Source organism: Myotis daubentonii, chromosome 9 (assembly GCF_963259705.1).
Source record: "Myotis daubentonii chromosome 9, mMyoDau2.1, whole genome shotgun sequence".
Taxonomy (NCBI): Eukaryota; Metazoa; Chordata; class Mammalia; order Chiroptera; family Vespertilionidae; genus Myotis; species Myotis daubentonii.
Window position 1 is genome coordinate 83,776,446 of NC_081848.1, and position 26,402 is coordinate 83,802,847.

The following is a 26,402-nucleotide window of genomic DNA, read 5'->3' on the forward strand; positions in this document are numbered from 1 at the left end:
CCTGCTTTGGGGGTGGGGCAGACGGAGACCCGAGCTCTTCCAGGGGCTCAGATGCCAGGATGAATCCTTGCTGGCAGCGTCCGAACTGGCACCACTGTGTGCTGAGAGCCGGTCTCAGATGGCTCACTTCCCTGCCACCAGAGCTCCGGGCAGAAGGGGTGCCCAGGCCGTCCATGCATGTGGGAGCAGGCGCAGGGGTCAGGGACTCGCTTAAGGTCATGGCACTGGGGGCGGCCCCATTCCCTATGCCACACACACTGACTGGCTTTCCACCAGAGGTTCTGCCACTGGAAGCTGGAAACCCAAGGCCACGGCAGCTGCTTTTTATTTTACTTATTTTTTAAATATATTTTTATTGCTTTCAGGGAGGAAGGGAGAGAGAGAAACATCCATGATGAGAGAGAATCATGGATTGGCTGCCTCCTGCACACCCCACACTGGGGATCGAGCCCGCAACCCGGGCAAGTGCCTGACCGGGAATCGAACCGCGACCTCCTGGTTTACAGGTCGACGCTCAGCCCCTGGGCCACGCCGGCCAGGCCAGCTGCCTTTTATGATGACAGCAATGACAGCGACACTAGTAGCCGCTCCCTCATGAAGGGCCGGGCATCTGGCGTGTGGGCAAGTGGACGCAGCAGAACCAGCGTGGGGGAGGTTCCGGGGGACGGGGACGGGGGCGAGGCCGAGAGGAGGGGTCCTCGGGGGGCTCAGGGGCAGGCTGGAGCAGGTGGCCTGCTCGGGTCCCTCCAGCAGAGGGAGAGGGGGACCCGGACAGCGTGGGGTGGGGAGGTTCTGACTCACCGAGTTCTTGAGGTCGAGGTACTTGGTGTTTCTGGTCACTGGCATCCCCGACAGGAAGGCCAGGATGTCATTATTGGCCTGAAAGACGGGCATGTGAAGGCGGCTGCGGGGCCCAGCGCTGAGAAAGGGGGCCCGGCACCCCGCTCCGCACGCTGCCTGCTTCCCAAGGGCCCGAGAGCCCGAGGAGTGCGTGGTTCCTCGCTCTCCCGTGGCCCCGCCCGGCTTCCAAAAGCCCAGGTCCTGTCCTGTCTCCAGCTGCTCCCCTTCCAATCTAAGCATCATCCCACCTCTTCCTGGGAACGTGCCTAGCCCAGGAGGGGTGGGGGGGCGGTGCAGGAGATGCTGGGAGACCCTCGCTGGGGCCGGTGCCTAGCCCAGGCTGGAGGGGTGGGGGGGGGCGGTGCAGGAGATGCTGGGAGACCCTCGCTGGGGCCAGTGCCTAGCCCAGGCCGGGGGGGGGGGGGGGGCGGCAGTGTAGGAGATGCTGGGAGACGCTCCCTGGGGCTGGTGTGTTGCGGGGGGGTGGGGGTGGGGGGGAGGGGAGGAATGGAGAGGTGAAGCCAGGCTGTGTCGGTCATTAGCTCCCAAGGTCGGAAGTCCCCTTGGCAGCTCGGCCTGGGAGGCAGCCCACATGGCCCAGCGGAGGGAGTTGGCTCAAGCAGAGTGGTGAGTGGTGGCTGCAGGCAGGGGTCGGGGAAGGGGGTGCGAGTCCCAGAGGGTGACCTCCGGGGCCCCGAGGAGGGGGGGCAGCAGCAGGGGCGGCGGGGGGCGCGGGAGGCCGCCTGGAGGAGGGTGGGGCGCTCACCTCGTCCAGCACGGCGTTGCGTTTGGCCCGCTGTCGCTGCCGAAGCAGGACCAGGCCGGCGATGATGTCAGAGGGCACGATGTCCAGGTCCCGGAAAAACTCGGCGAAGAGGTAGGCGATTTCCGAGTAGGCGTCCTACCAGGTCCGGGCGGGCGGGGCGGGGGCGGGGCAGCAGGAGAGAGGACACGAGACGGGAGTGAATCCCGGGGCTGGGTGTCTGCGGGGGGGGGGGGGGGGGGGGCCCTGCGCAGTTCGCCCTGGCACCCCGTGGCGCCAGCTGGGCCCGACCCCCGACCCCTGCGGCCCTCTGATGGGAGCCCCGGGGCCTCTGCATCTCCACGCCCGGCCCTCCTGGCCCGGCTCCGAGGGCCCTCACGCCTCGCCCGCACAGGTGCCGGCTGGAGCATCTCCGCTCCCTCCCCACACGCCAGGCGCCAAGGCCTGCAGGGCCCTGCACGCTGCCTCCTCCTCCGGCCGTTCTCTCCAGCAGAGAGGCCAACACCAAGCTCCTGTCCCGGGACCTGGGGCGGGACGGCCCGGTGGCTCCTCCTGCCTCACACGGAGCTGGGGTCCGGAACCTCGTCCCTGACCTGCGAGAGGCTGTGGTGGGAGCCAACGGGTGGCAACCGGTTCTCTCTTGTGGGGTTTCACCCTGGAGTGTCTGGCACTCGCGAGAGAAGAAAAAACAAGGACTGCAAACTCCAACGCCGAACGGGCGGAACGGGGCTCCAGCTACGACTCGGCGCCAGCGAGCAGCCCTGCAGACCCAGACTCACAGACGTTGCCTACACACCCCTGGCTCTCCATGCTGGCATCCAGCTCAAGTTCTTATTCTTTTTAATTGTTATTTTTCTTTTTTTAAAAAAATATATATCTTTACTGATTTTAGAGAGGAAAGGAGAGGAAGAGAGAGATAGAAGCATCAATGATGAGAGAGAATCATTGATTGGCTGCCTCCTGCACACCCCCTACTGGGGATCGAGCCCACAACCTGGGCATATGCCCTTGGCCGGAATTGAACCTGGGATCCTTCAGTCCGCAGGCCGACGCTCTAGCCACTGAACCAAACTGGCTAGGGCAATTGTTATTTTTCAAAAAAATATATGTTCATTGATTTCAGAGAGGAAGGGAAAGGAAGGGAGAGATAGAAACCTTAATGACAAGAGAGCATCATGGATCGGCTGCCTCCTGCACAACCCCCACTGGGGATGGAGCCCACAAGCCGGGCAGGTGCCCTGACCGGGAATCGAACCGTGACCTCCTGGCTCACAGGTTGATGCTCAACCACTGAGCCACACACCAGCCCGGCCAATTCAAGCTTTAAAACAATGCAGCAAACCCTGCCCTGGACCTGACCCCGGGCCCCTGCCATGTTCCGCCTTCTCCACAGCCTCCAGCACCAGCCCTGACTCCACACGGGCCTCTCATGGGCCCTGGCAGGCTGCACCCCATCTGCCAGGGGGCTGCTCCCTGCCCTCTGCATGGCTTGCTGTGCACCAGGTGCTGGGCTGTGACCCTCCGACCCCCTAGGCCCGTGGGGGTGTTCCCCATCCATCAGAGAACCTCGGGGGGGGAGGGGGGGTTCCTTCCACCTCATCCCTCACGTTGCAGCTCCTGAGGACCTGCAGGCGGGAAGGAGCCTGTCAAGGCTTTTGGGGCGCACCTGCTTTTGCTCGGGGAGGAGGTGCCTCCTGACCCTGGCTCTGCCTCTAACTGGCTGTGGGAGCTGAGCAAGCCACCCACCTCTCAGCTGTCCGATCTGCAAATCGGGGGGTGGAAAGAGATGATCGCCAAGGGCCCCACCAGAGCCAGGAGCTTGGCCTCAGGACCGCCCCCCGCTGGCCCGGCACCAGGGCTGCCCTCGGGTCGCCCCTCCGAGCACCGCTGGCAGGGGCGAAGGCTGACTGCGCGCCTGGACTGCGCCGAGCACTCACGGCTCCGGCGGGAGGGCCTTCCGAGGGGCCTGCAGCTGCTCGCGCTGCTTTCCTGTCTTCCGGTCGCCTGCTGTTGGAGGCTGCCTTCTCCTGCACTAGACTCAGCTCCCGGGGGGGGGGGGGGCAGTGAAAGACCTTCGCGTCTTTCTGTTCCCTCGACAGGGCAAGGGGCCAGCTGTTCACACGCGGAGGGGCTCCCAGGAGCAGAATGGCCCCGGGAGTCGGGCTCAAAACCCAGCTCCTTCCGCCAGCCCTGCCCACCCGCTCTGCCAGCGCAGGCGGCGCCCGGGCCGCCACCTCCCGGTACTTACTGACTGCGAGTCCTTCGTCCGGGTGCAGCAGAGGAACACTTTGAGCCGCCGCGACCAGCTCGTGGCCTGGCCCTCCTCTAACCGGTGCCTGCGAAGGTGGAGAGTGTGTGTGAGGCCACGGGGCTGGCCCGGCGGACCCGGGGCCCAGACATTGGGAACACAGGGCGGCCTGAGCCCAGGACCCCCCCCAAAGGGCTCCCTGACAGCCAAAGCTGGGTGGCCAGTGGCCTGGCTGTCCCCTGGGGGGACTCCCGCTGGCCTAAGGCGGTGCGGTGTACCCACAGTCCAGGCAGACTGAACGCCGCCTGCCTGGGGGGCTTCGGAGCTGGGAGCCCCAACTTGTCCCCCAGAGCTGCTTCCCCTCCAAAGGATTCCAGCCCGGCCGGCGTGGCTCAGTGGCTGAAGGTCGACCTATGAACCAGGAGGTCACGGTTCAGTTCCCCGTCAGGGCACATGCCCGGGATGTGGACTCAATCCCCACTCGGGGGCATGCGGGAGGCAGCTGATCTGATGACTCTCATCACTGATGTTTCTATCTCTCCTTCTCCCTTCTTCTCTGAAATCAATAAAAATGTATTTTTTAAAATTGAATTTAATTTCAAAAAGGGTTCCGGATACATTCTCTGTACTTGGGGGAAGTCTAGGGGCTGAATGAGGCTCTGAACTTCCCGGCCCCTTGAATGTGTTACAGCAGAGGAGAGCGGGCCAGCCCTCCCGGCACGGCTGGCCTGGGCCACACCGCCCCCCGCCCCCGCCCCCCCAAGCCCCCAGGTCTGGCGGCTCGGATGGGGAGGCAGACATCCAGGAGCCCGCATCCGAAGGCAGAGCGACGGCCAGTTACCCACGGGGGCCCTTCTAGTGCTGGGTGCCCGGAAGTCAGTCTGTCTTGAGCATAAAGATAACAGATCTGATATTAAAAACGTGAATCTCCAGCAAGAAGGGACTGGCTGCTTTTGTGACGTGTGCCCTCCCGCTGGCCCCGTCAGAGCCCGCTGGGAGGTGGCCCAGCGGGGAAGGCGTGGGCCCCGAACGCATGAAGGCACGTAGCCGAGGTCAGGAGTGACCGGGGCCCTCCTTCCCGGCCTCTTGGCTCCGCTCCCTGCTCCCAACCCTGGTCCCACAGGCCAGGGGAAGCCTCGGGCCCTCCAGGGGTGGGGAAGGGTGCAGGGAGCTGCTGGCTCCGGGACCTGCCAGCCCGACGGGACTGGGGCAGGCTTACACCCGAGACCAGCGCCCCGCCTGCCAGGCGCTCGGTAAAGGGAAAGCATGCTGCCAAGCTGGCTGCCAGGACAGCGTGTGTTTTTAACTCTTTCTAGCCTAACGGGGTTTTCAAAGCTTCCAAGAGACTCTCCTGTTAGGTGGGTCTCTGGCCTGAAGCAAGTGCTGGCCATCACTGCGCTGCAGTGCTGTCTGTGTCCACCAGGGGGCAGACAGGGCCGGGGGCAAGTGTGGCCTAATGCAGACCAACCTGGGTGAGACAGACACGGAATCCGGACAGAATAAGTCCGCAGACCAGCACTCCTCTGCCCTGGGACTCACTAACGTGAAGGGAGGACCTGTACTCCTTCAGCAAAGATCAGAGGCCAGACTCGGGGAGTCACCCGCCTCCCGGCCCTCATGATGGCACTGGACGGAGAAAGGCCGGGGGCTCCAACAGCTTCCTGACCCCCGGAAGCTGAATTCAGCCTGCGGGGAGCACAGCAGGGCTCCTGTGCACCCCTGAGCTTGCATGCACCGAGGATGGAGGGTCGGCGGGCTTGACCCCGTCCCTGTTAGAAAAGCTGCCGGTTTCAGAGCAGAGGGCGGCGAGGGGACAGCCTGAGAGGTGGGCACACCAGCCACGCCAGGGCCTGCCGCCCAGCCCCACCGAGGGCTGGAGAAACCGCCGCAGGACCGGGCCCAGGAGCTCCGTGGCCTCCTACTCGCCGCACAGGCCCAGAGGTCGCAGGGAGACTTTCCGGCTAAAACGCCAGCCACTGCCAACCCCCATCTGCAAAGACCGCGGCCCTCCCGGGCCCCACAGGCAATTACACCGAGCCTCAGAGAGGAGATTTTTATCTGGGGCCCCAGGAGCCCAGAAACCAGGTCAGGCGGGGGCGTGTGCTCAGAGTGAGCACACAGACGGGACGGGAAGGGACGGGACGGGACGGGTGCTGGTCGCCAGCTGCACTGGGGCCTGTCCAAGGCCTGGCATCTGGGGCTGGGAAGTGGCCGCCCGGGCCTGGGTGTGCCTCTGGCTGCAGGGCCGAGCTGACGTGGAGGCCCGAGGGAGCGGAACGTGGAGGCAGGAGGGTCGGGCGGAAGATTCCTGCCGAGCACGGTGCCGGGGCAACCCGCCGCCCTGGCTGAGGGCTCCGACCCCGCCGCCCGGGGCTGGAGGGGCAGCGCCAGTCTGTGCCCACCCACGTGACCTGGGCAAGGGACCTGCCTCTGGGACTTCTACTCCCATCTGCAGAGTGGGACTCGGCTGCCCCAGGGTTGGTGGAAGGACGGACGGTGGAGAAGGCAGGGCCTACCTCTCGGCAGAAGCTCAATGAACAGCACCCACCCTGGAAGCCCCTCTCTTTTCCTTTCAATAAATAAGAGTGACTGTGGCCCTGGGTGCCCGCCCCCCTTCTCTCTCCCACGGCACAGAAACACCGTGTAAAACGCACCCCCTCCAGGAAGCCTTCCTTGATGGGCCTCCTCCGGCCCCTCAATCCTAGAGGCAGCCCAGCCTCGCGGGAAAGAGCCAGGGTTCCAAAACCAGGTTGCCTGGGCTTGGTCCCAGCCCCATCACTACCCGCGGAGTCACCTCAGGCCAGTCCCCTACCCTCTCGGGGCCCAGTTCCCTCCTCTGTGTTATGGGGGTGATGGTATCAGCCACCCCCCTGGAGCTGCTGTTAGTTCAGCGGTACGACTGGCTGGGCCTCCACACGCCTCCCGCTATCACTGGCAGCGGCACCGCAGACGCGGACAACGATAACAGCGCGACCACTGACCGAGCACGCGCCAGAGTGAGCGCTGTGACCACTTCGTACATGTGATCTCGTTCATGCCTCATGACAGCTGCGTGAGGCAGGGACCACCGTGAGTCCCACTTTATGGACCAGGAAACGGGGGCCAAGCCCAGGGCTCACAGCCGGCGGCCCCGGGCCCCGCCCGAGGCGGCGGTGCCGTTCGGGAGGCCCCGTGGGGACAGCCCTGCCCGCCGCCCGGGCCACTCACCGGAGGTTGTAGGTCCGCAGGTTGCGCTGCCTCCGCTTGGTGGCTCTCAGCTTGACGAAGGTGCGGCCCGTGGGGTCGAAGACGCAGAGGACGGTGATGCAGACGCTGAGGATGACCACCCAGTTGCAGACGACCATCCCTGCGGGGCGGCAGGAGAAGCGGGAGGCGGGGGCGCTGGGACACCCTGACTCACCAGCGCTAAAGAGAGGGCGCGGGAGCCCCCCTGCCCCCCCGCTGCTGGGCACCCACTGCAGCCAGGCTCCGAGGCCCCGGCTCAGGGGGTGGCCGTCCCCTCGCCGGGCCATGACCCCGAGGCCCATCCTTGGCTCAGAGCAGGCGGCTCTGCGGCGGCTGAGGGGCCCATCGCTGCCGCCCCCAGACCAGGGCCCCCCAGGTCGGCGGCAGTCACAGGATGAAGGCCCCGCCCCTCACAGGGCCCCGCCCCGGGGGGCTCCCGCTCCCTCTCAGACCTGTCCCTCTGCTGCGGGGGGCGGCGGGGGGGGGGGGCGGGCGACGTACCGAGGGTGACGTTCTTGGCCGTGAGGTCGTTGCAGGAGGTGTAGTACTGGGTGAGCCAGACGATGCCCACGATGGCGTAGATGAACTCGATCACCAGGATGGCTGGAAGACAGCAGGGCCCCGGCTGAAGGAACCTCGCCCGGCCCTCCCCCCACAGGCCTCGGCCAGCGCTGCAGCGGGGGCAGGAGGCCCCACGGCCGCCTCACGGGGACGAGGACCCAGGCAGCGAGGCTGTCCCCTCCGCTCGCCCTGCGGTAAGGCGGCCTCAGGCCTCGACCCTCCTGAGAAGGGGACTGGAAAGGTGATGGCGAAGAGGCGTCTCCCTGCCCTTTCGGGATTTTAGAATGACTCCCATGGACTCTGGAATCAGACGAATCTCAGGCACGTCGCCTAGTCTCTCTGAGCCTCTGTTTCCTCATCTGTGAAATGGGTGACCAGGTCTACTCCTTCGCTGTGTGAGAACCAGATGAGTGTTCACTGCAGGGAAGCTGCTATCTCCCCAGGAAGAGGCCGCTGGCGCCTGCGGCAGGAGGGGGAGGCCCGGCAGCCGCCACTCGAGGCTCCCTGCTCGGGCCAGAGCGTTGAGCCCTGACTGAGACGGGACTGCAGGGGGGTGGGGGGTGGATCGGGGAGCACTGGGAGCCCCAGCTCCACAGGCAGCACAGTGTGGCAGCTACACCCAGGCTCTGGGGCCAGACAGCCTGGGGTCCAACCGCAGCTCTGACCCGTGTACACGCGGGGGGCCCCTGCGGGAGTGGGTGCACCCCGGCCCAGACCCCTCGTCTGTAAAGGAGACTAACACTAGCTCCTCCCGGCGTGAACCTGAGGGGAGGGCTCCGCAGTTCACAGAACGTTCACCAGGGACAAAGGGGGAGCCTGGGGGGGGGGGCTCTTGGGAACTGGCTGGTCCAGGCCCCCGAGGGCTCTTCCCAGGACGGGGTGTTTGGGGAGGATCACAAAGCCGCCGAAGAGACAGCCTAGACCAGTGGTCAGCAAACTGCGGCTCGCGAGCCGCATGCGGCTCTTTGGCCCCTTGAGTGTGGCTCTTCCACAAAATACCACGTGTGGGCGCGCACATACAGTGAGATTGAAACTTCGTGGCCCATGCGCAGAAGTCGGTATTCTGTGGAAGAGCCACACTCAAGGGGCCAAAGAGCCGCATGTGGCTCGCGAGCCGCAGTTTGCCGACCACTGGCCTAGACGAAGGCCGGGGGAACTCTCTGTAAGGCCAGAGAGCAAACAGTCCACACGTTGCGGTCACACTCTCTATGGCAGCTCCTCCGCTCCGCTGCTGTCACCCAAAAGCAGCCGGAGACGAGAGGTACATCAATGAATGAGCGTGGCTGGGCTCCGATAAAACTTTATTCGCCGGCACAGGCAGCGGGCTGGACTTGGCCCTCAGGCCGGGGTCTGGTCTGTAGCGTCAGCCCCGCAAGTCTGCTGGGCCCCCTGCATGTGCCAGCCGACGCTGGCTGCACACGGCGCACGGGCGGGGGTGCCCGGAGCAGCCCCCCACCGAGCGGGCGGCCCTTACCCAGGCGCACGTAGAGCACGTACTGCATGGACTCGCGGGGCTCCGTGTAGAGGATGCCCCCGCGCATGCTCAGCCAGATGATGGCCATCTCGGCGATCATGCAGCTCAGCAGGATGCCCAGGTAGCCGCGGCCGTGGTCCACCAGGTTCAGGGAGCAGGCCTCGTGCGGGTTGTAGACCAGGCCGAAGAGCACCACGGAGAGGATCACAAACCTGGGGACACGCGTGTGAGGGGCCGGCAGCCTGCACGCCTCCCTGGCCCCGCCCAGCCTGGCCTCGGCGTGGCAGGGCCCCTGTCCACCGGGCACCGAGCGCCTCTGAGGACAGAGGGGAGACAGCCCGGCTGCCAGCCCCCGGAGACGGCGGCCGCCTGCCCGGTGCCGAGCTCAGCGCTGGAGGTGGCCCGTTGGGGTCCCCACGCCCCACGTGGTTGTCACCCAAGGGGTGTATGTCTCAAGCACCTCCTGTTGGGAGCTGGGAGCCTGGCAGGTCAGCACCGAGAGCCGGGAAGCCTCCTTCTCCTCTTTCTATGCCCCCCGCCCCCCGCACGGCGAGGCCCGAGCCTCACCAGGTGGTGTGCAGGAGGAAGAGGAAGATGGCCGGCAGCACGAGGTCGTCGCTGCCCACAGACCAGCGCCGCCGGAACACCACGATCCCGGGCATGGCTGGCGGCTCTGCGGGGGCTCAGCAGGCCTGGCGCTCACCTCCTGAAAGAGAGCAGAGGGCCCTGTGGCTGCCCGGCCCCCGTGGCACCCAGGGCCACCTGGCACCCAGGGCCACCCGGCATCCAGGTCCACCCGGCACCCAGGGCCACCCAGCACCCAGGTCCACCCAGAATCCAGGTCCACCCGGCGCCCAGGGCCACCCGGCACCCAGGGAAACCACACTCTGGCCAGCTGTGCCCAGCGACACAGGCCTCTTTTCCACTCCCCCCCGAGTCCAGAGGCTTCCAGGCCCCAGAGGTGCTGACCCCCCTCTGGGCAGGACCCCCCTCTGCCCCGTCCACCCCCAGAGCCAGCAGAAAGGCCCTCCGCAGCCAGAGGGGCTTTGCTCTACTCCTGAGGGCCCTCCAGCCCCTGAGACTGGCACTTGCCCCTTGGGATCAGCTCTGCCCTGGGGTGACCCCAACAGTAACTGCTCAGCCCCATGCAAGGCCTGGGCTCACCCCCTGCCTCCCCTGCAGGAGATCAGGGAGCTCCCCGCCCTGACCTGGCCCCGTGCCCACCGTTCCGGGGTGGGGTGGGGGCTTCCCAGGCCAAGCAGGAGCCTGTCCCCCAGCATGAGATGGGCAGGGCAGGTAGAAGGCCGAAGGCCTCGGGGCAGGTGGCAAGCATGGAGGTGGGAGGGCCCAGCACATAGTAGGTGCTCAGTAAACGTATGTTGAATTAGGTCTTCAATTTCTTGCTTTGCCGGAGCCCTGGGAGCATGCTCCATGCCTTGGTTTTGTACCCACCGGGAAGAATTGCCAACCTCAGCTACCCCTCTTGGTAGGGAAGGACATGGTTGAGATTCAGGGTCAAGAGCACGCCTGAGGCACCCGGCGGGAGGGGCAGCGGGTGAGCCCTGCAGGGTGACCCACCCTCCCGTGCCCACCCTGAGCCAAGCAGCCTTTACTGCCTGGTCCTCACTCTGAAGTTGGGGTTCAAATTAGCCGAGGGGAGCTCAGGAGGCGCACCCAGCAATCCAGGCCCCATCCCTAGGGCAGGGGGGCCAGGGTGGGGGAGCAGCTGGGAGGCTCCCACGGGGGCTGGTCCAGGGGCTCTGAAGAGGGACTACAGGGGGGGCCTGCGTCCAACTGTGCAGGGCCACCCCCGCTGCAGAGGGCCGGTGCCCCGCTGGCGGGCGGACAGCTGCCCCGGCCGGCAGAGGCTTACATGGCACCGGATCCTCTCCCCATGGCGGCTCCTGGGAAAACGTGTGTCCTCGGAGACCAGCATCACTCAGGAAGGAAGCGGGCAAGCCTCCCGCAGCGGACGGACACAGCCCTGGGGGGGGCCAGGGGGAGTGGGACCGCTGCATGCCCGGCCCAGCAGGTCCCCATCTCCCTCCCGGCGCAGCCCTTCATGTAGCGGCTGCAGGCGAGCGGGCGGGCGGGCCGGCTGGCGGGCTCGCGGCTGGGGTCGTGCCTACTCCTCCCCCCACCCTCAGGAAGTGACATCATCCCACTCTCACAAGGAGGAGCCGGAGCACGGATTCTGGGAAGCAGGGAGAAGGATGGGGAGCACAGAGCCACGAGGTGGGGGGGCTGGGGGGGCCGGGGACTAGGGCTCCGGTGGTGTGTCTGTGACACGTGGCCGGCAGCACCGGCTTTGGTTAGAAAGGAGGGGACCGGGGGTGGCAGCAAGGCCAGGGCCGGACACAGCTGCCCACAGCTGGGGTCCTGCCACCAGTTCTCCACTGCCCCTCCTGGTTTCCGGGGGGGGTGTGGGGTGGGGCTCAGGGCCCCCCTCACTCCAAAGGAATGACTGGGAGGGCTGGGGCCAGCGGGAGCCGGGAGCTGAGCCGGTGCCTCCCAGCAGGCGCTGTAGCTCCGCCCCCTGCTCTCATCAGGAGGGCCCTGGTGGAGGGAGGGGAGCACCAGCCCTCGGGTGGAGGGAGGACCCCTCCCCGCCCCCGCCCCGGCAGCACCAGCAGCTGAAGGTGAGGCTGGCCCCTGCTAGCAGCCCAGACTTCCTGTCCCGGGTGTGCCCCGGGGACCCTTCCCAATGGCCTGCCCCCCTCCCTCCACGAACACTCCTTCAACTCACACGTGCCATCCTCGCATCCCCCTGGAACTCACACGCAGCCCCACGCGTGCACACGGCCACGGCCTCCCTGGCTCAGGTGGGAGAAGCAGAGCCGGCCTGGCTCCTGGCCCTGCACAGGTGGCCGAAGGTCTGTGAAGGGCCCACCGAACCACGTGGGCCCCGTGGGTGCCCCGTGACAGACCCGGGGCCACGCCCGGCCCCTCTGGCCCGCACCTGGGCACGGCCACGCCTGCAGAATCCCGTGCACAGGCCTCCGGGCCTTGAACCCAGGCTCCACCGCCCACTCGTGTGTCACTTACTAGTTGTGACTCAGCTTCCTCAGCTGTCGCTATGCCACCTGCTAAAAGCTCTGGTGAGGACCACACGGGAGCCGGTCCACCGAGGCCCTGGCCAAGCTGGCAAATGCCGCGCAGGCCCCAGGGTCTCGGCAGGGGAGGGGGAGGGGAGAGGGAGGCCGAGGGAGAGAGAGCGCGAAACCCTGCTGGGCAGCTGCCCCTCCCCTGCCCGGGCCAGCGGCTCTCCAGCTGGTCACCCACAGGCCGTGGTCTGGGTGCGGGTGCCGGCCTGTGCCGCTGCCGGGGGAGGCGGGGACGAGGCCAGCCCCTGCAGATCCGTGCGTCTCGGGGCTGCTATTTTTAAGGCCCTGAAAGGCGTCCTTTCTCTGGATACCCCTGTGCTTCACAATGCGGGTCTGTTCCCCATGGGGATGTGATTTCATCTGGAGGAAATGTCTGGGGGGGGGGAGGGGGGGACAGAGGCCGCTTCCTGGTCTGGGGCCGCCTTGCATCATCTGGCTCTCCTCGCCCGCCCGGGGCACAGGGTCGCTGCCCTCCAACAACCTCCATGGGCGGCAGGCACTCAGCCTCCCTCTCCTAGCCCCAGGCCAGTGGCACTGCCAGGGCAGGCATGGCGCCCGCTCCGTGCCCCTGGCTGAGCCCCCAGCCCAGGCAAGTATGAGTGCGAGGCCTGGAGTGGCCCCATCCGCAAAGGCCAATCTCTGATGGGGACTCAGGCCCCGGGGTTAAGTGTGAGCCACTCTGGGAGTTCCTTTTCCTGCAAATGCAGTCTTCTTAAAATGCACATGAGCTCCCCCTACTTTACAAACCGCCCGCCCCGTGGCCTGCAGGGGCGAGTGCAAGCCCCAGGCACTGGCTAAGGGCCCCGTCACCCGCTGGCAGGCTGTGCTACGCCGGGCAGGTGCCTTGTCGTCTCTGAGTCCTGGGGCTGGAAAATACCCCTCAACCAGTAGGACAGACCCCAGCACAGGTCCTGCCCTCGGCCAGTGGGTTCCTGGCTGGGGCGGTGCTCCAGCCCCTCTCACACGGCCGCCCCCCCCTTTCCGGCTGCCCCCCAGCTTGCTGCTCCCTACACTCACCTCTTTGGAGGGCTCTGTGCTTTGTTGACCCCAGTTCCCCTGCCAGGGAAAACCCAACGCGACGCGCCAAGGGTCAGCTCCACTTTGAAACCCTCCCTGACAGCCCCCGGCTGAACAGGATGCCCGCTAGGGGGTCCCAGGGCCCCTCACTCCAGTGCAGCCCTGGACTCACTGTCTTACAGGAAACTCGCCCATTCCTGCTGCCCATCCCTGGCCCAGCTCGGCCGGGAGTCCCTGGGGCCAGGGCCTTGCACGTCCTTCATCCTCACACCTGCTCTCGGGCCCCTGGAGTGTGAACACATCCACCCTCCCAGCCAGCACCGCTTCCCTCCACTGCCCCGCACCCCCTCCTCGCCCTGACACACCCTGAGGCACTCCCTTCCTGGCATAAGGGTCCCCTTTAGCTCACACCCTTGGCTCTTGGGAAACACGCCACTCAATGCCTCCCCAGCCTGCTCAGGGGGACCACTGCCGCCTCTGGCTGCCCTAGCCCCCCGAGGGCTTCGGTCTTCCTCTGCAGAGTGGAGCGACCCCCCCCCTCAGAAGGCTGTAGGGAGAACTGGCTGCAGTGACGCCCCTGGAGGGCTTGCACTGGCCCTGGCAGACCCCAAGCCTCTATTTGTGGTGACGTCACTTAACAGAACCCCGAGACTTCCTGGCAGGGCGACCGGTGACCGGATGCTGCCCTGCCCGTGACTGGCTCTGTCTGAGGGAGGCCTGGGCTGAGCAGATGTAAGTCCTGCCTGGGTAACACCCCTCACCAGGGACTTGGGGGCTGCTGGCTCAAGCACCCCACACTGGGCCTCGTCCCCTCATCCCAGGGGCCCCTTGGGCTTGGCCCGGGGAACAGGTTTCAGGGAGAAAAGCCCCTTGGCAACGGTTCCCAGGAACCGAGGGTCCCGGGGAGGGCGGAGGACATGGCTGTGTCCTCCCTCCAGGGGGCCCCGTGCAAGGTTCTGGGACGGGGGAGATGGCAGGTCCCCTGGCTCACCCGCAGTCCCTGGTGCCCACAGGGACAGGCTGATGTGCTGCGAGAGACCCCAACAGAGCCCTCTCCAGCTCCCAGGCCAGCCCAGGACATTTCGCACCTGGGCCCGGGGCGGGGCGGGAGGTGGAGTCTGAAGGGATGACCGCCAGGTGCAGGCCACAGGGATGTCTGACACCAGCCGCCAGCCTCCCGGTCTGGGCCCTCCCATCCTCCCAGCAGCGACGCGGTGCCAGCGTCACTCTCACACCACACGCTCTAAACACAGACTGTGGCCCTCGCCCGTGTGGCTCCGTCGATAGGGCGTTGGCCTGTGGACGGAAGGGTCCTGGTTCGATTCCCGGTCGGGGCACGTGCCCGGGTTGTGGGCTCCATCCCCAATAGGAGGCGTGCAGGAGGCAGCTGATCAATGATTCTCTCTTATCATTGATGTTTCTATCCTTCCCTCCCATCCCCCTCCTCTCTGAAATCAATAAAAATATATTAAAATAATCTATCATAATAAAAGCATAATATGCTAATTAGACTGGACAGCCACACGACCTTCCAGACGACCTTCTGGACGAAGCCAGGGCTGCGTGCGTTGGGCCTCTAGTAAATAAATAAAGACATAAACACAGACCGCGTCTGAGTCCGGGCCCTCCACGCACCGGCCGCGTGACCGCCGACACATTCCGTAGCCTCCGTGCCTCGGGCCTTGTTACCAAACGGGGCCAAGACAGCCTCTGCCTCAGGGGCGTGAGGGTTCAACGCCTCACACACGTCAGGCGGCACCTGCCACGCGGGCAGCGCTCAGCAACGCCGGCTCGTCATGTGGCTGCTATTGGAGGGCGCGGGGACCCAGGCCCAGAGGCTCCCGAGGAGCAGGGGGCTGAGCAGGCGGCACCGGGATGCCACCCCGAACGCAGGAACGCCAGCCACCCCCTCGAATGTGAGGAAACCGAGGCCAGAGAGGCCCAGCGGCCCGGCTCTCCCTGCTGAGAGTCCCCGAGGCCCCGCGCCGGCCCCGCCTTCCTCCCCCGCACACCCACTCCACTCCCGAGAGACACACCATGAACAGGGTCACCCCAGGGAGCCTGCGCTGGGATCCGCTCTCTCACGCTCTCGAAGACGCATGGCTCTCGGGGCCGGGCCGGCAGCATCCACGCGCTCCCTCGCTGGCTGGCGATCAATCTGCAAGAAGGCAGCGCGTTGGGCGGTCTCAGCCACCTGCGCGGCTCCCGCTCCAGGCAGGCCGCCCCCATCCCCCCCCCCCCCCACTGCTCTGCGGCCCAGCCTGCAGGCCCCAGTCCACCTTCGGGGGGTGGGGGGCCCAGCCCCTGCCCAGCCCCTGCCCGCTGAGGCCGGTGACCCAGCCGGCTCTAGCCACGCCCTAGATCTGCCCGTCCCTGACCAAGAGCAGCCTCCCCAGGCCAGAGAGTTGCCGCCTGTCCTGGCCTCAGTTTCCTCTTCTGAGGGAGGAGGCGCTGGGACTGACGGGAGGCTTGTCCTACCGTCAGTTAACAAATGTTAGTGTTTGTGTCCACAGCAAACGCTGTGTGCGCCTTGTGAGACCTCAAACCATGAGAAGGCAGAGTGTAAATCTAAAATTCAATACATCTCAGGACAGAAACTAAGCAATTAAGGTAGAAGATTGGGGAGATCCACTATAACCCATTACAGATGGGCCGGACAGAAAGGCCCCATAACCGCACCTAAAACTCTCATCAGACTCCGGGCTTCCTGGCAGCCAAAGGGAAAAGGGAAACTGGGGGGTCTGCAGGGCTCTTTCAGCTTGGGACAGGCGGAGGGGCGGGGGTAGGGGGGGTTCTGAGCCTTGCTGCCCTGAGGGGAGGGCCCAGGACTCCACCCCCGGGATGAATGTGATTCCACGGAAAGTGCTTTGAAAGCCGAAGGTGCTCCCCAAACGGTGACAGGGGCAGGCCCTGCTGCCTGCCGCGCCCCCTCGGCCTGTCTCATTCCGAGTGTTTCTGTGCCGGGTGCTGGAGCACATCTAGTCTGGGGGGGCATCTGACGGAGGGGGGATTGACCGCAGTGAGCTGGGCCCCGGGCAGCTTGCTGGGCAAGTGGCGGCCCGCTTGCCCCCACGGTGGGCAGATGGCTCCTCTCTCTTCAGCAGCGTCCCGGGCGCCGGTCTCGCTGGGGGCGGACCCCTGTCTTCCGTTTCTTAGCCGCAGGGCTGGTGACCTCTCTCCGAGGAAGGGGATCTCACGCCGGGGGTCCCCGGGTGACGGGGGTGGGGGCAGCTCAGCTCACCTGTAAGTTGGGGACCCTGTCCTTGTGCCACCTATGCGTGCATTGGTCAGTTACCCACCATGCCCTGGGCCGTGGCTAAGTCCTTCCCAGACATAACTCACGCCGTCCCTGTAACCACTCGTGGGTGGCACTGCTCGCACCCTATTTCACAGACGGGGTGCAGGGGCCGCCCCGGTCACACAGCCTGGCCGGACGGAGCCTGTGTCTTAGCCACTGCATGCGGCCTCTGAGCCCTGGCCCCGGCTGCAAGCATGCCCCGTGGGGTGAGGAGGCAGGGCCTCAGGGCGAGTGTGGGTGTCGTGCCATTCTGCCACCGAGGGAACTGAGCCCAGGGCACTTCCACGGTGTGTCTCAGGGTGACGGGCCGTGGAGCCGGGAGAGAGCACGGAGTGAAACCCTCCGAGGGCTATTACGCCGGCGTCACAGAGGAAGGAACTGAGGCTCAGACGGGCACAACGTTTGCCCAGAGATCCCGTGGCCAAGGCGAGGCAGAGCCGGGACTTCACTTGAAAAGACTCTGCCGTGAGGCCGGCTGCATGCCCACACGTGCGGACCAGGCCCACCCGTCCCTCCTCCCCGATCGCCCTTCCCCTCTCGGGCCCGCACCCCACTCAGAGGCTGGGCTCGAAAAGTCACAGGAAGGGAGAGGGCTGCGAGGGAGGCGGCAGAGAGAGAGCGGGCGTGGGCCGGGGCCACATGTGCCACCAGCCTGTGCCCGGGTGGGTGCAGCCCAAGTTAGGGGCCGAAAGCTGTCGCTTTTCTCGCATCAGCTGTGCCGCAGCAGAAGGCAGAGCCGAGCCTGCCCGCGGCCGGGGCCGGATTTCAGCTACAGATGGGTCCTCACGTACCCTGGCCGGGGACTGCAGCAGTGGGCCTGGTGTGGCCCGGGCAGGAGGGGACGCCACTGCCATGCGCTCCCCGCTGCCCCCAGGGTCTGGGATTCACAAGCAGCTTCCCCACAACCCCCACCAGGATGGCCTGGAAGCCCGGGGAGGCCCCTCCTGCGTCCCTCACGACAACCCTGTCGGGGGTGTGGCTGTGCCCATATCACAGATGGGAAGACTGAGGCTCCAAGAGGTCAGATAACCGAGTGAGTGAGGGCCAAGTCAGGCTCCGAAGCCAGGTCTCTCCACAAAAGAGCAAGCCGGGGGCCGGGCACCAAGTCCCGAGGAGAGGACGAAAGGGAGCAGCCCCAACTCATGGGGCCATGCCTGCGGCCACCCTGGGCGAAGCACAGAAACAGCTCCAGCAATTAATCTGTCACCTGCTTATTTTTTTTTTTTTTAATTCCTATATAGCGTCACTACATACCAGGCACTGTAGCAAGCAGCTCATGAATATCACCTTCTTTAGTCTAACAACCCTGCGTGGTAAGTGCTATTCTTTTTACTGATGGGAAAACCAAGGCCCAGAGAAGCGACGTGACCCGCCCAAGGGCACTCAGCCAGTGAGCAGCAGAGCCAGGCCGCGGGACCCCTGTGCCCCTCATCCACCGACCACTTCTCAGAGGCTCCAGCTTCGAGTCTCACGCGAAGTATTTTCCACTCGTCCACGAGGAGAACCCGCCACCTGCCACTGGCCCTGCCACTGCCACCGGCCAACTCCCCAGGAATCAATCGGGGCCTTTTGTTTCCTGCCGCTTGTTCCAGGAGGGCGGCTGGCTGCCGGGAATGAGGAGGAAGGGCCGAGGGCGGGCGGCAGGACCTGCCCTGGCAGCCAGGCTGGGCCCTCCCGTGCCCCAGAGCCTCCGTCCAGGGCAGCCGTGGGCAAACTACGGCCCGTTTGAAATGAATAAAACTATTGAAAAAAAAAGACCATACCTTTTTATGTAATGATGTTTACTTTGAATTTATATTGGTTCACACACACACTCCATCCATGCTTTTGTTCCAGCCCTCCGGTCCAGTTTAAGAACCCATTGTGGCCCTCGAGTCAAAAAGTTTGCCCACCCCTGGTCCAGGGGGTTCTGCCGGGCTCGCTCAGTGGGGCTGGCATGGACCCGTTTCCGATAGCAGAAAGGGTTCCCTGGTCCCGCCAGGCCGGGCTTGGTTTCTGAATTCCCCTTGGAGGCTATTTTCCTGAACTAGGAAGGGGCCTTGTCCCACACTCACGCTGTTTTTGGAGGGCAGAGGTGCCTGGCGCAGCGCAGAGGGCATGCCCGGCCGCCTGAATCTCAAGCCCCGGACCATTCCGTCCTGCCTGGCATGGGCAGGCGCAGGCAGGCACCCATCCCGCGTTTGCGTCTCTTCGGACTGAGTCCTCCCTGTGCCGCCCGTGGTCCTCTCCTGCCCCCCCTCGTGCCCTGACACGCCGACCCCCATCTCCCCGGGAACCCTTCCTCTCTTGCATTCTCAGGCCTGGAAGCGGTGCCCGCCCAAGGCACTCACTGCTGCCTTTCCTCGGCCCTGGAGTGGGGCGGCCCTGGGTTCGCGCCTTGGTCCCTGACTTCTAGTTGCCTGTGACCTTCCCTTCGCGGAGCCTCAGTTTCCTCATCTGCAAAATGGGATAATGACGGCACCCACTTCATAGGGGGTCATGAGAAGTAAACGAAACAATGCGCAGCGAACACTCAGCTCCTAGAAGAGTATTAGCGGCATCACTGTTATTGACTAACCGTCTCTCCTGGGTGAGGGGGCGCAGGCCCTTTCCTCGTCGCACCGAGCCCCTGCCCAGAGGTGTGGCAGCGGCACTGACCTCTGTGATCTGGTCAGCGCTCCCCGACAGAAAGGCCCCGCTGTCTGTCTCTAGTGACCAGGCTGACCCACGCCTGCCCTCACCCTGCCCTCACCCTGGCCGACCTGCACAACGCCCTGACCTACCTTCTCGGGCAGGGATGGCGTCATCTCCTAGGAGCCCCCCTGGCCGGCTGAGCCCGCCCTGCCTGCGTCTTTAAACCACTCGACCAGTGAGACGGGAATCACCCGCCACAGGTCAGCCCAGACCGCGGAGCTCGGGCCCGAGGCCACGCCGGTGCGCCTGCCAGCACCCCCCGCATCTGTCTGCGTCTCTGAGTTTCAGGGTGTCCATGCGGGCCCCTTCCCGGCCCAACCGCTGCATGCTCCGAGGGGCAGAGGCCTCACCCTCCCCCCTCCTACGCCCCCCCTTCCACCCCCCCCGCCAGCAGGCAGTGCACCTGCAGTTCCCGCAGCTTCCCCAGAGGAGACTCCCTGTCCGGTGCTGGCAACACCTCCTGGAGGAACTGGCACCTTCCACTTCATTAGGGCCCCTAACGAGGCCGTTAATGAGGATGCTACGTGGGCACAGCTGGCCTGGCGCCTCCCCTCGGGGAAGCCCCGCCCCCACGCCCAGCGTACCCTGTGCCATCAGGGTCCTGTCCTGTTGCGCCTCCCGGGATGCTGGCTGGGCCTCGGGGTCCGGCTGCATGTGCCGCGGCTCCACGGAGGGCCGCCTGGCCGGGCAGCACGGCCATCTAGGGCACAGGCCCGCCACCCCGGCGATTGGGTTTCACCCTGACCATCCCCTGGGCGTCGCAGAAGCCGGGAGGGATCGAGTGACTTGGTAACACGAGCTCCTTCCCCGGGGAGGAGGTCTGCCGTTCCGTATGTGACGGGAAGGGCCATCATCCTCTGTCCCCACGGACATGGGTGGAGGTGGGCGTGCGGGCCCGGCCCCGCCCTTGGTGGCCATCCTCGCTGTGCTTCTCAAAGCGGGTTCCTGGGAACCCTGGGGCCCCCCAGGGGAGGGGTGACGGCCATAGCTGAGGCGGGCAGGTGTCGGTCAGAGCCGCTGTCACCTGTGGCGCTCACTGGCGGTCCCTGTGACATCGCGTTTAACTACACAGTCTCCATACGTCACCGTGTTTGAGAGGCGCTGGGCAGGCTGGCCTCCCAGGTCCGTTCTGGCCCGGCGCTGAGAGCTGCACCTGCTGCTTTAGCTCAGGGTGTCTCCGGGCCCGAGTCACAAGGCAAAGGGGTCACGGGAACAGAGTCAGGAGCTGGGGGACGGGCGGCCAGCGGCTGCCTCTGTCCCTCGGACCGCCCCGTGCCTCCCGCCCCTGAACAGGACCAGCTGGGCCAAGCGACCACAGGCTCCGAGGAGGCGGGCTCAGAGGCCTGTGCCTGTTCGGCAGACGGGACGCGACCGTCACAGGACAGCGGAGAGGCCACTTCCGAGGCCGGACCGGCCACCGCGTCCCCGTCTCTGAGCGGGATGTGAGGACGGCGCCCCCGGCGGGGCCGCCCTGAGGACGCTGAGCTCCGAGTTGCAAAGTGCCCGCGCGGAGGGGGCTGGTAGCGCCGGTTACGCGGACACACGCTTTCCATTTGTCATGGAATAAACCCCCTCCTCGAGAGCTCGTTATGGCTCCTAAATGCTCCTTAAATAAGGTTGGAAGCTCTGACCGTTAGCGACAAAGCGCTCCACTCGCCCCTGCCCTCTGGTCCCTGCAGCAGGCGAGCCCACTCTGGCCTCCTGCCTGCTCACCAGCCAGGCACCCAGCAGCTCTCCCGCGTCCAGGGGCCCCGCCCACTTCAGGGGCCCCTCCCCCCGGGAACCTGGGGCCCCTCCCGCACGGCCTCAGCCTCCAGCCCACTCCGGGGCGCCCTCCTGTGCACCTGCCTCAGACGCTCTGCTGCATGGAGGCTCCCACAGAGAAAGCCTTGGCCTCTCCTGCTTCCTTCCCGCTCAGAAGGGGGAGGGGGGGCCTGGAGGACCTGGGAACAGAGGCTTGAAAACGGGGCGCCCAGGAGGGGGGCCCAGGCCTCCGCGATGGGGGAAGCCCACCAGGCCCCTGGCGAACGCCGTCCTCTGCCTGTTCATGCCTCGGCCCACTCGGCGTCTGGTCGGTAAAGGCCGACCTTGGACTCGCGTTTGCCTGACGTCACCTTCCTTCCCAGAGGTCGCCCCCAGGGCTCGGGCCCGGCTCTGTCATGCCGCCACTGCTTCCCGGCCTGCTCCCGGGAGTGGGAGAAGGTGGAGCCGAGGCCACAGGCCCCGCACGGTCCCGGGGACCACGGGCTGGGACGCTGCCCTCCAGCCCGAGTGGCACTCCAGGGAGGTAACAGGTTCTTGGCAGGACCTCCTCCCAGCCAGCCTGGGGCAGGTGCCCGCGGCCCCATTAAGTGTGCCCCGCGGCCCCATTAAGCGCCTGCAGGCCTTGCACTCACCCCTGCGGCTCCAGGGCATGAACCTCTCAGCAAGAGCAGACAGCGCCGCGAGAGAGGGCACAGCCCGGGCGCCGAGTGCTAATGGGATGCCCACAGGGGCTGAGGAGACAGACAAGGTCCTGGCCAGACTGGCGAAGGCAGAGGCGCCTGCCAGGCAGAAGGTGGCACCTGGTCTCCTCCGGGGCCTGGCGAGGCCGCGTGACGGCACCTGCCGTCTCCGCAGGAGTGGGGTGAGGGCGCCGGGAGAGTGGGGGGGGGGTGAGGGGCTGCCTACGCCGCGGCTCCTGCTGGCTGCTCCCCCCTCGCTGGCCGCTGGCTGCTATAAATACCACGCCTGCGTCTGGAAGCTGCAGGAGGTGACCTAGAATTGTGGGCTCTGGGGCCCCCTGGGTGCCCCTCCCTGCCGGTGTCAGACCAAGCCTGCCTGACCGAGCACCCCCGCGCCTGCCAGACCCCCCCCCCCCCCGACACACACACACACACACACACACACACACACACACACACACGCCGCGCGGCCTTGGCCAGGGAGGCCCAGCACCGAGGCAGACGTGGGTCCGACCCCGAATCTCCTCGCGGGCACGTCCACCAGCGCGGGCACGTGCTGGGACGCAGGGCCCCTGGCAGCCACAGCCGGGCGCCTGCAGAGGACCCTTGGCCCAGGGCTGCCTCCTCCAGCTCCTGCAGCTCTACCCCAGGGAGGGGAAGCTCCAAGCCACTGCTCCTCCTCCCTCCCTCCCGCCTTCTCAGGCCCATGGTCCCCGCCAGAGGCGACCTGGTTTCCAAACGCGCCATCACCGACAGCCTCCCTGGGACATACCCTACTTAGACAGGGGCCGGCCAGGGTGCGGGCTGCCGAGTGAGCCCCCTCCTCCGGGGACCCGGACAGGCCCAGGCCCCCAGGCCCCCCGGCTCGGGCTGGGCTGGCCTGGGAGGTGACCCTGGCCCTGCAGGGTGGCGACGCCAGCCCTCACCTGCGGCCAAGGCTGGGGTGCAGGCTTCTGACTTAGGGCAGGGCCAGGGTCTGAGAGGAGAAACGCTGGACACAGCTGCGGGGGGGGGGGGGGACATGAGGGGGGGGCACCCGGTGGTGTGAGCACAGGTGAGGTCTAGTTAACCATCGTTGGCGCCCGCAGCCGCTCTCCAGCCATCAACACAGAAGCACAGCGCCCGCTGCGCACCGGGGTCTCGGCAATAAAGGACAGAGACGAGGCAGCCCTCACGGAGCCCAGAGGCCGAGAATGGAGGCTTCGGGCTCATCTTCACAGACAACAATGAACAATTCTGTGATGTGTGCTCGGCAGGGGGGCCCATCAGAGCCTGAGTGGGGCGGGGAGGGGAGCAGGCGCTGAGACCTGAAGGGTAAGCGAGTAAAGAGCCACCTCAGCGGGAGGGCGGGGGAGGCCCCGGAGGACGGAGGACGGAGGACGGAGCGAGGAGCAGACCCGCCGGCGGGCAGAGAGGGGCCGAGGCGGACAGGCTGGTGGGGCCTGAGCGTCCGGGGCCTGAGCTTCGCCCTGAGGACAACTGGAAACCGCGGGCCAAGGCGGGCACCAGGGAGGAGAGAAGTGGGGGCCCAGACGGAGGCCGGCAGGCGATGGTGACAGGTGGGCAGGCAGCAAGGGAGAGGGCGCTGGCAAGGACGCCGCACCCAGGGCCCTGCGGCTGGACAGGCCGAGGGGCCGCGCTGGCATCTGCCCTGGTGCCCCCAGGCTCCTGGAGCGCCCCCTGCAGGCGGGGCAGAAGGGACAGGCCCTGGCTCACCCCATCCTGGGGCGGGGGGGGGGGGGCGCCGTGAGAACGTGCTCCCCGAGTTCCAGTTCAGCCCAGTCCTGCCCTCAGGTGTCCGTCCGGCAGCCGCCGTTCAGGGGTGGCCCTTGGGCTCTGCTCCCACAGCCGAGGGGTCCCCCTAATGGGCTTGGGGTGGAGGCAGTCCCCTGAACACTGAACTCCTCCGCTCTGACTGCGAACTTGAACACACCCAGGGGCCCGAGCCCCGCGATCGCGGAGCCGACGCAACCCACGCGGGAGGGGATGGAGCTGGGACCGAGGGGAGCTCCTCCCCGTTTCCGGTCATGCCACCGAGTGCTCTGCACTGACATCACCCCTGCGGCCAGCCGCCTCCTCGCCAACGCTGCCCGCGCACCACCTGCCTTCTTCCCTGCTGTGTCTCAGGACCAGCAGAAGGTCAGGTGCCCACGGGGTCCCTGCTGTCTGAGGGGGAGCCATGTCTGAGCACAGCCTGGGCGCCGGCGTCCTGACTCCTGTCCTGGGCCCTTTCCCCACCCGCGCCCCACCCACACCCCATCCGGGCCCCACCCACACCCCATCCGGGCCCCATCCACACCCCATCCACGCCCCACCCACACCCCACCCACGCCCCACCCACACCCCACCCACGCCCCATCCACACCCTATCCATGCCCCACCCACGCCCCATCCACACCCCATCTGTGCCCCACCCACACCCCATCCACGCGCCACCCACACCCCACCCACACCCTATCCACACCCCATCTGGGCCCCATCCACACCCTATCCACACCCCATCTGGGCCTCATCCACACCCTATCCACGCCCCACCCACGCCCCATCCACACCCCATCTGGGCCCCATCCACACCCCATCTGGGCCCCATCCACACCCCATCTGGGCCCCATCCACACCCCATCTGGGCCCCATCCACACCCCATCCACACCCTATCCACGCCCCATCCGGGCCCCATCCACGCCCCATTCGTGCCCATCTGCACTGCTCTCTTGCAGCACTGCCACCCATGCTGTGGGTGAGGCAGGGAGAAGGAGGGTGTCTCCACCTCACTGAGGGGAAAGTGCGGCAGGAGGGGGTGTGGGGTGCTTTGCCTGGGGTGACAGTGAGCCACGGAGCCCGGACCCTGACCAGTTATCCGGGAGGTCCTGCTGCCTGAGGGGCTCCGTTTCACCCACAGCTTCCCCCCCCCCCCGCCCCCCGGCCCGCACCCTGGCTTCCCCGCATCGGTAGGAGGGTAACCTGTGTCCACCTCCTGAAAGTGCGCTGCTGCAGGGAGGGAGCCCCTCCCCGGGAGAGCACAGGGGACCCTGCTCCCAGGTATAGCCCGGCCTCCAGCCTCTCCCTGCGCCAGGGCGCCCTGTGGGGCCCACAGCCCGGCCTCCAGCCTCTCCCTGCGCCAGGGCGCCCCGTGGGGCCTCCAGCCTCTCCCTGCACCAGGGCACCCTGTGGGGCCCACAGCCCGGCCTCCAGCCTCTCCCTGCGCCAGGGCGCCCCGTGGGGCCTCCAGCCTCTCCCTGCACCAGGGCACCCTGTGGGGCCCACAGCCCGGCCTCCAGCCTCTCCCTGCGCCAGGGCGCCCCGTGGGGCCCACAGCCTCTCCCTGCACCAGGGCACCCCGTGGGGCCCACAGCCCGGCCTCCAGCCTCTCCCTGCGCCAGGGCGCCCCGTGGGGCCCACAGCCTCTCCCTGTGCCAGGGCACCCCGTGGGGCCCACAGCCCGGCCTCCAGCCTCTCCCTGCACCAGGGCGCCCTGTGGGGCCCACAGCCTCTCCCTGTGCCAGGATGCCCTGTGGGGCCCACAGCCTGGCCTCCAGCCTCTCCCTGCACCAGGGCGCCCTGTGGAGCCTCCAGCCTCTCCCTGTGCCAGGACACCCTGTGGGGCCCACAGCCCACAGCCCGGGCCCTGAGGGGGCCTCAGCGAGGTTCAGCCAGGCTGTCAGTAAGAAGAAAAGAAGGGGCCTGGGGAAGCGACTTCCCATCAGAGCCTCAGTGTCTTCACTCTAAGATACGGGTGTGGCCAGTGGTGTCCAGTCCCCTGGGGTTCACTCTCTATCCCCCTGGACGCCCAGCGTGCGAGGTCCCCAGCCTCTGCCTCGGGTCACCATCCCACGGAGGCCCAGAGACACGGACGACACCGCGCGGCCGCCCGGGAGGCGACGGGCAGGAAATGGCCGGTGTCTTAAGGGCACCGACTTGAACCACGTTCAAAACCCAACCCGTCACGGACGTGCCCACGACCGTGGGAGTCTCTGCGCCTCAGCTCCTCTCCGGACGATGGAGACGGGCCCAGCGGCTGCCTCCTGGGCTGCTGGGCGGGGCACTTACTTGGTCAGGGCCTGTCTCCCAGGTCCTTCCTCCCATGACCCTGATGTGCTCTCTGCCAACTTCCTAGGCACGCGGGGAGAACAAACAAGACGTGCGGGAGGCTCCTCAGGAGGAAAGCACGAGATAAAGCCTCAGCAGTGAGATCACTTCCCTTGAGGAGGGAGCCTGGGCTTCCACCCTCCTGCCCCCGGGGCCTCGCCCAGATCCGCCAGCTTCCCTCCTCCTCCCGCTCCCACCTGCACAACCAGGGGCCAGGAGCAGGTGGCACCCAGAGGCCTGCCACCCCCAGCATCTTCCTACCAGGGGCCGGGGGCTGGGAAGGGCTGGCCAGCGAGGGGCTGGGCTCTCGACCACGGCCCGCTCCCTGGCAGCCCTCCCATCGCCCTCGGCACAGGCCTCCTCTCAGGGCCGGAGGACACATGAGATCACGTCTGGGAAGGACCAGAGCTCCTCGGAGAGCACAGGGGAGGGAGCCGCGGGCGACGATGATGAATCAACGTGCTCATCCATCAGCGCCTCGGTTTACTGCGGGGCAGACGGGGCGCGCGGGGGGCTCGGTGTCGGGGAACCCAGGTCTGTACCGGGCGTGGCCACTCCTAGGTGTGGACGGGACACGGCCTCTCGGGGCCCCATTCCCGTGAAGGGTTTAGTAACACCTCAGAGACGCTGGTTAAAGCGCGGCACGAACAGGAGCGTCGTCCCCGCAA

General features: G+C 66.5%; 1 protein-coding gene across 3 annotated transcripts in view; it reads right to left on the reverse strand.

Moving 5' to 3' along the window:
• DAGLA (diacylglycerol lipase alpha) overlaps positions 1-26,402 on the reverse strand; it is a 59,042-nt gene that overhangs the window by 12,498 nt on the left and 20,142 nt on the right. Inside the window, exons 2-9 of one of the 3 annotated variants that reach the window (XM_059710465.1) lie at positions 15,269-15,390; positions 9,679-9,817; positions 9,112-9,323; positions 7,578-7,679; positions 7,059-7,197; positions 3,852-3,939; positions 1,607-1,741; positions 802-879 (exon numbers count right to left, since the gene is read on the reverse strand). In XM_059710465.1, the coding sequence (XP_059566448.1) occupies positions 802-879; positions 1,607-1,741; positions 3,852-3,939; positions 7,059-7,197; positions 7,578-7,679; positions 9,112-9,323; positions 9,679-9,773 (849 nt within the window). In that variant the 5' untranslated portion in view covers positions 9,774-9,817; positions 15,269-15,390. Of the gene's footprint in view, positions 1-801; positions 880-1,606; positions 1,742-3,851; positions 3,940-7,058; positions 7,198-7,577; positions 7,680-9,111; positions 9,324-9,678; positions 9,818-10,984; positions 11,154-15,268; positions 15,391-26,402 lie in introns of those variants that run through there. The other 2 variants (XM_059710468.1, XM_059710466.1) reach the window with 2 other exon arrangements.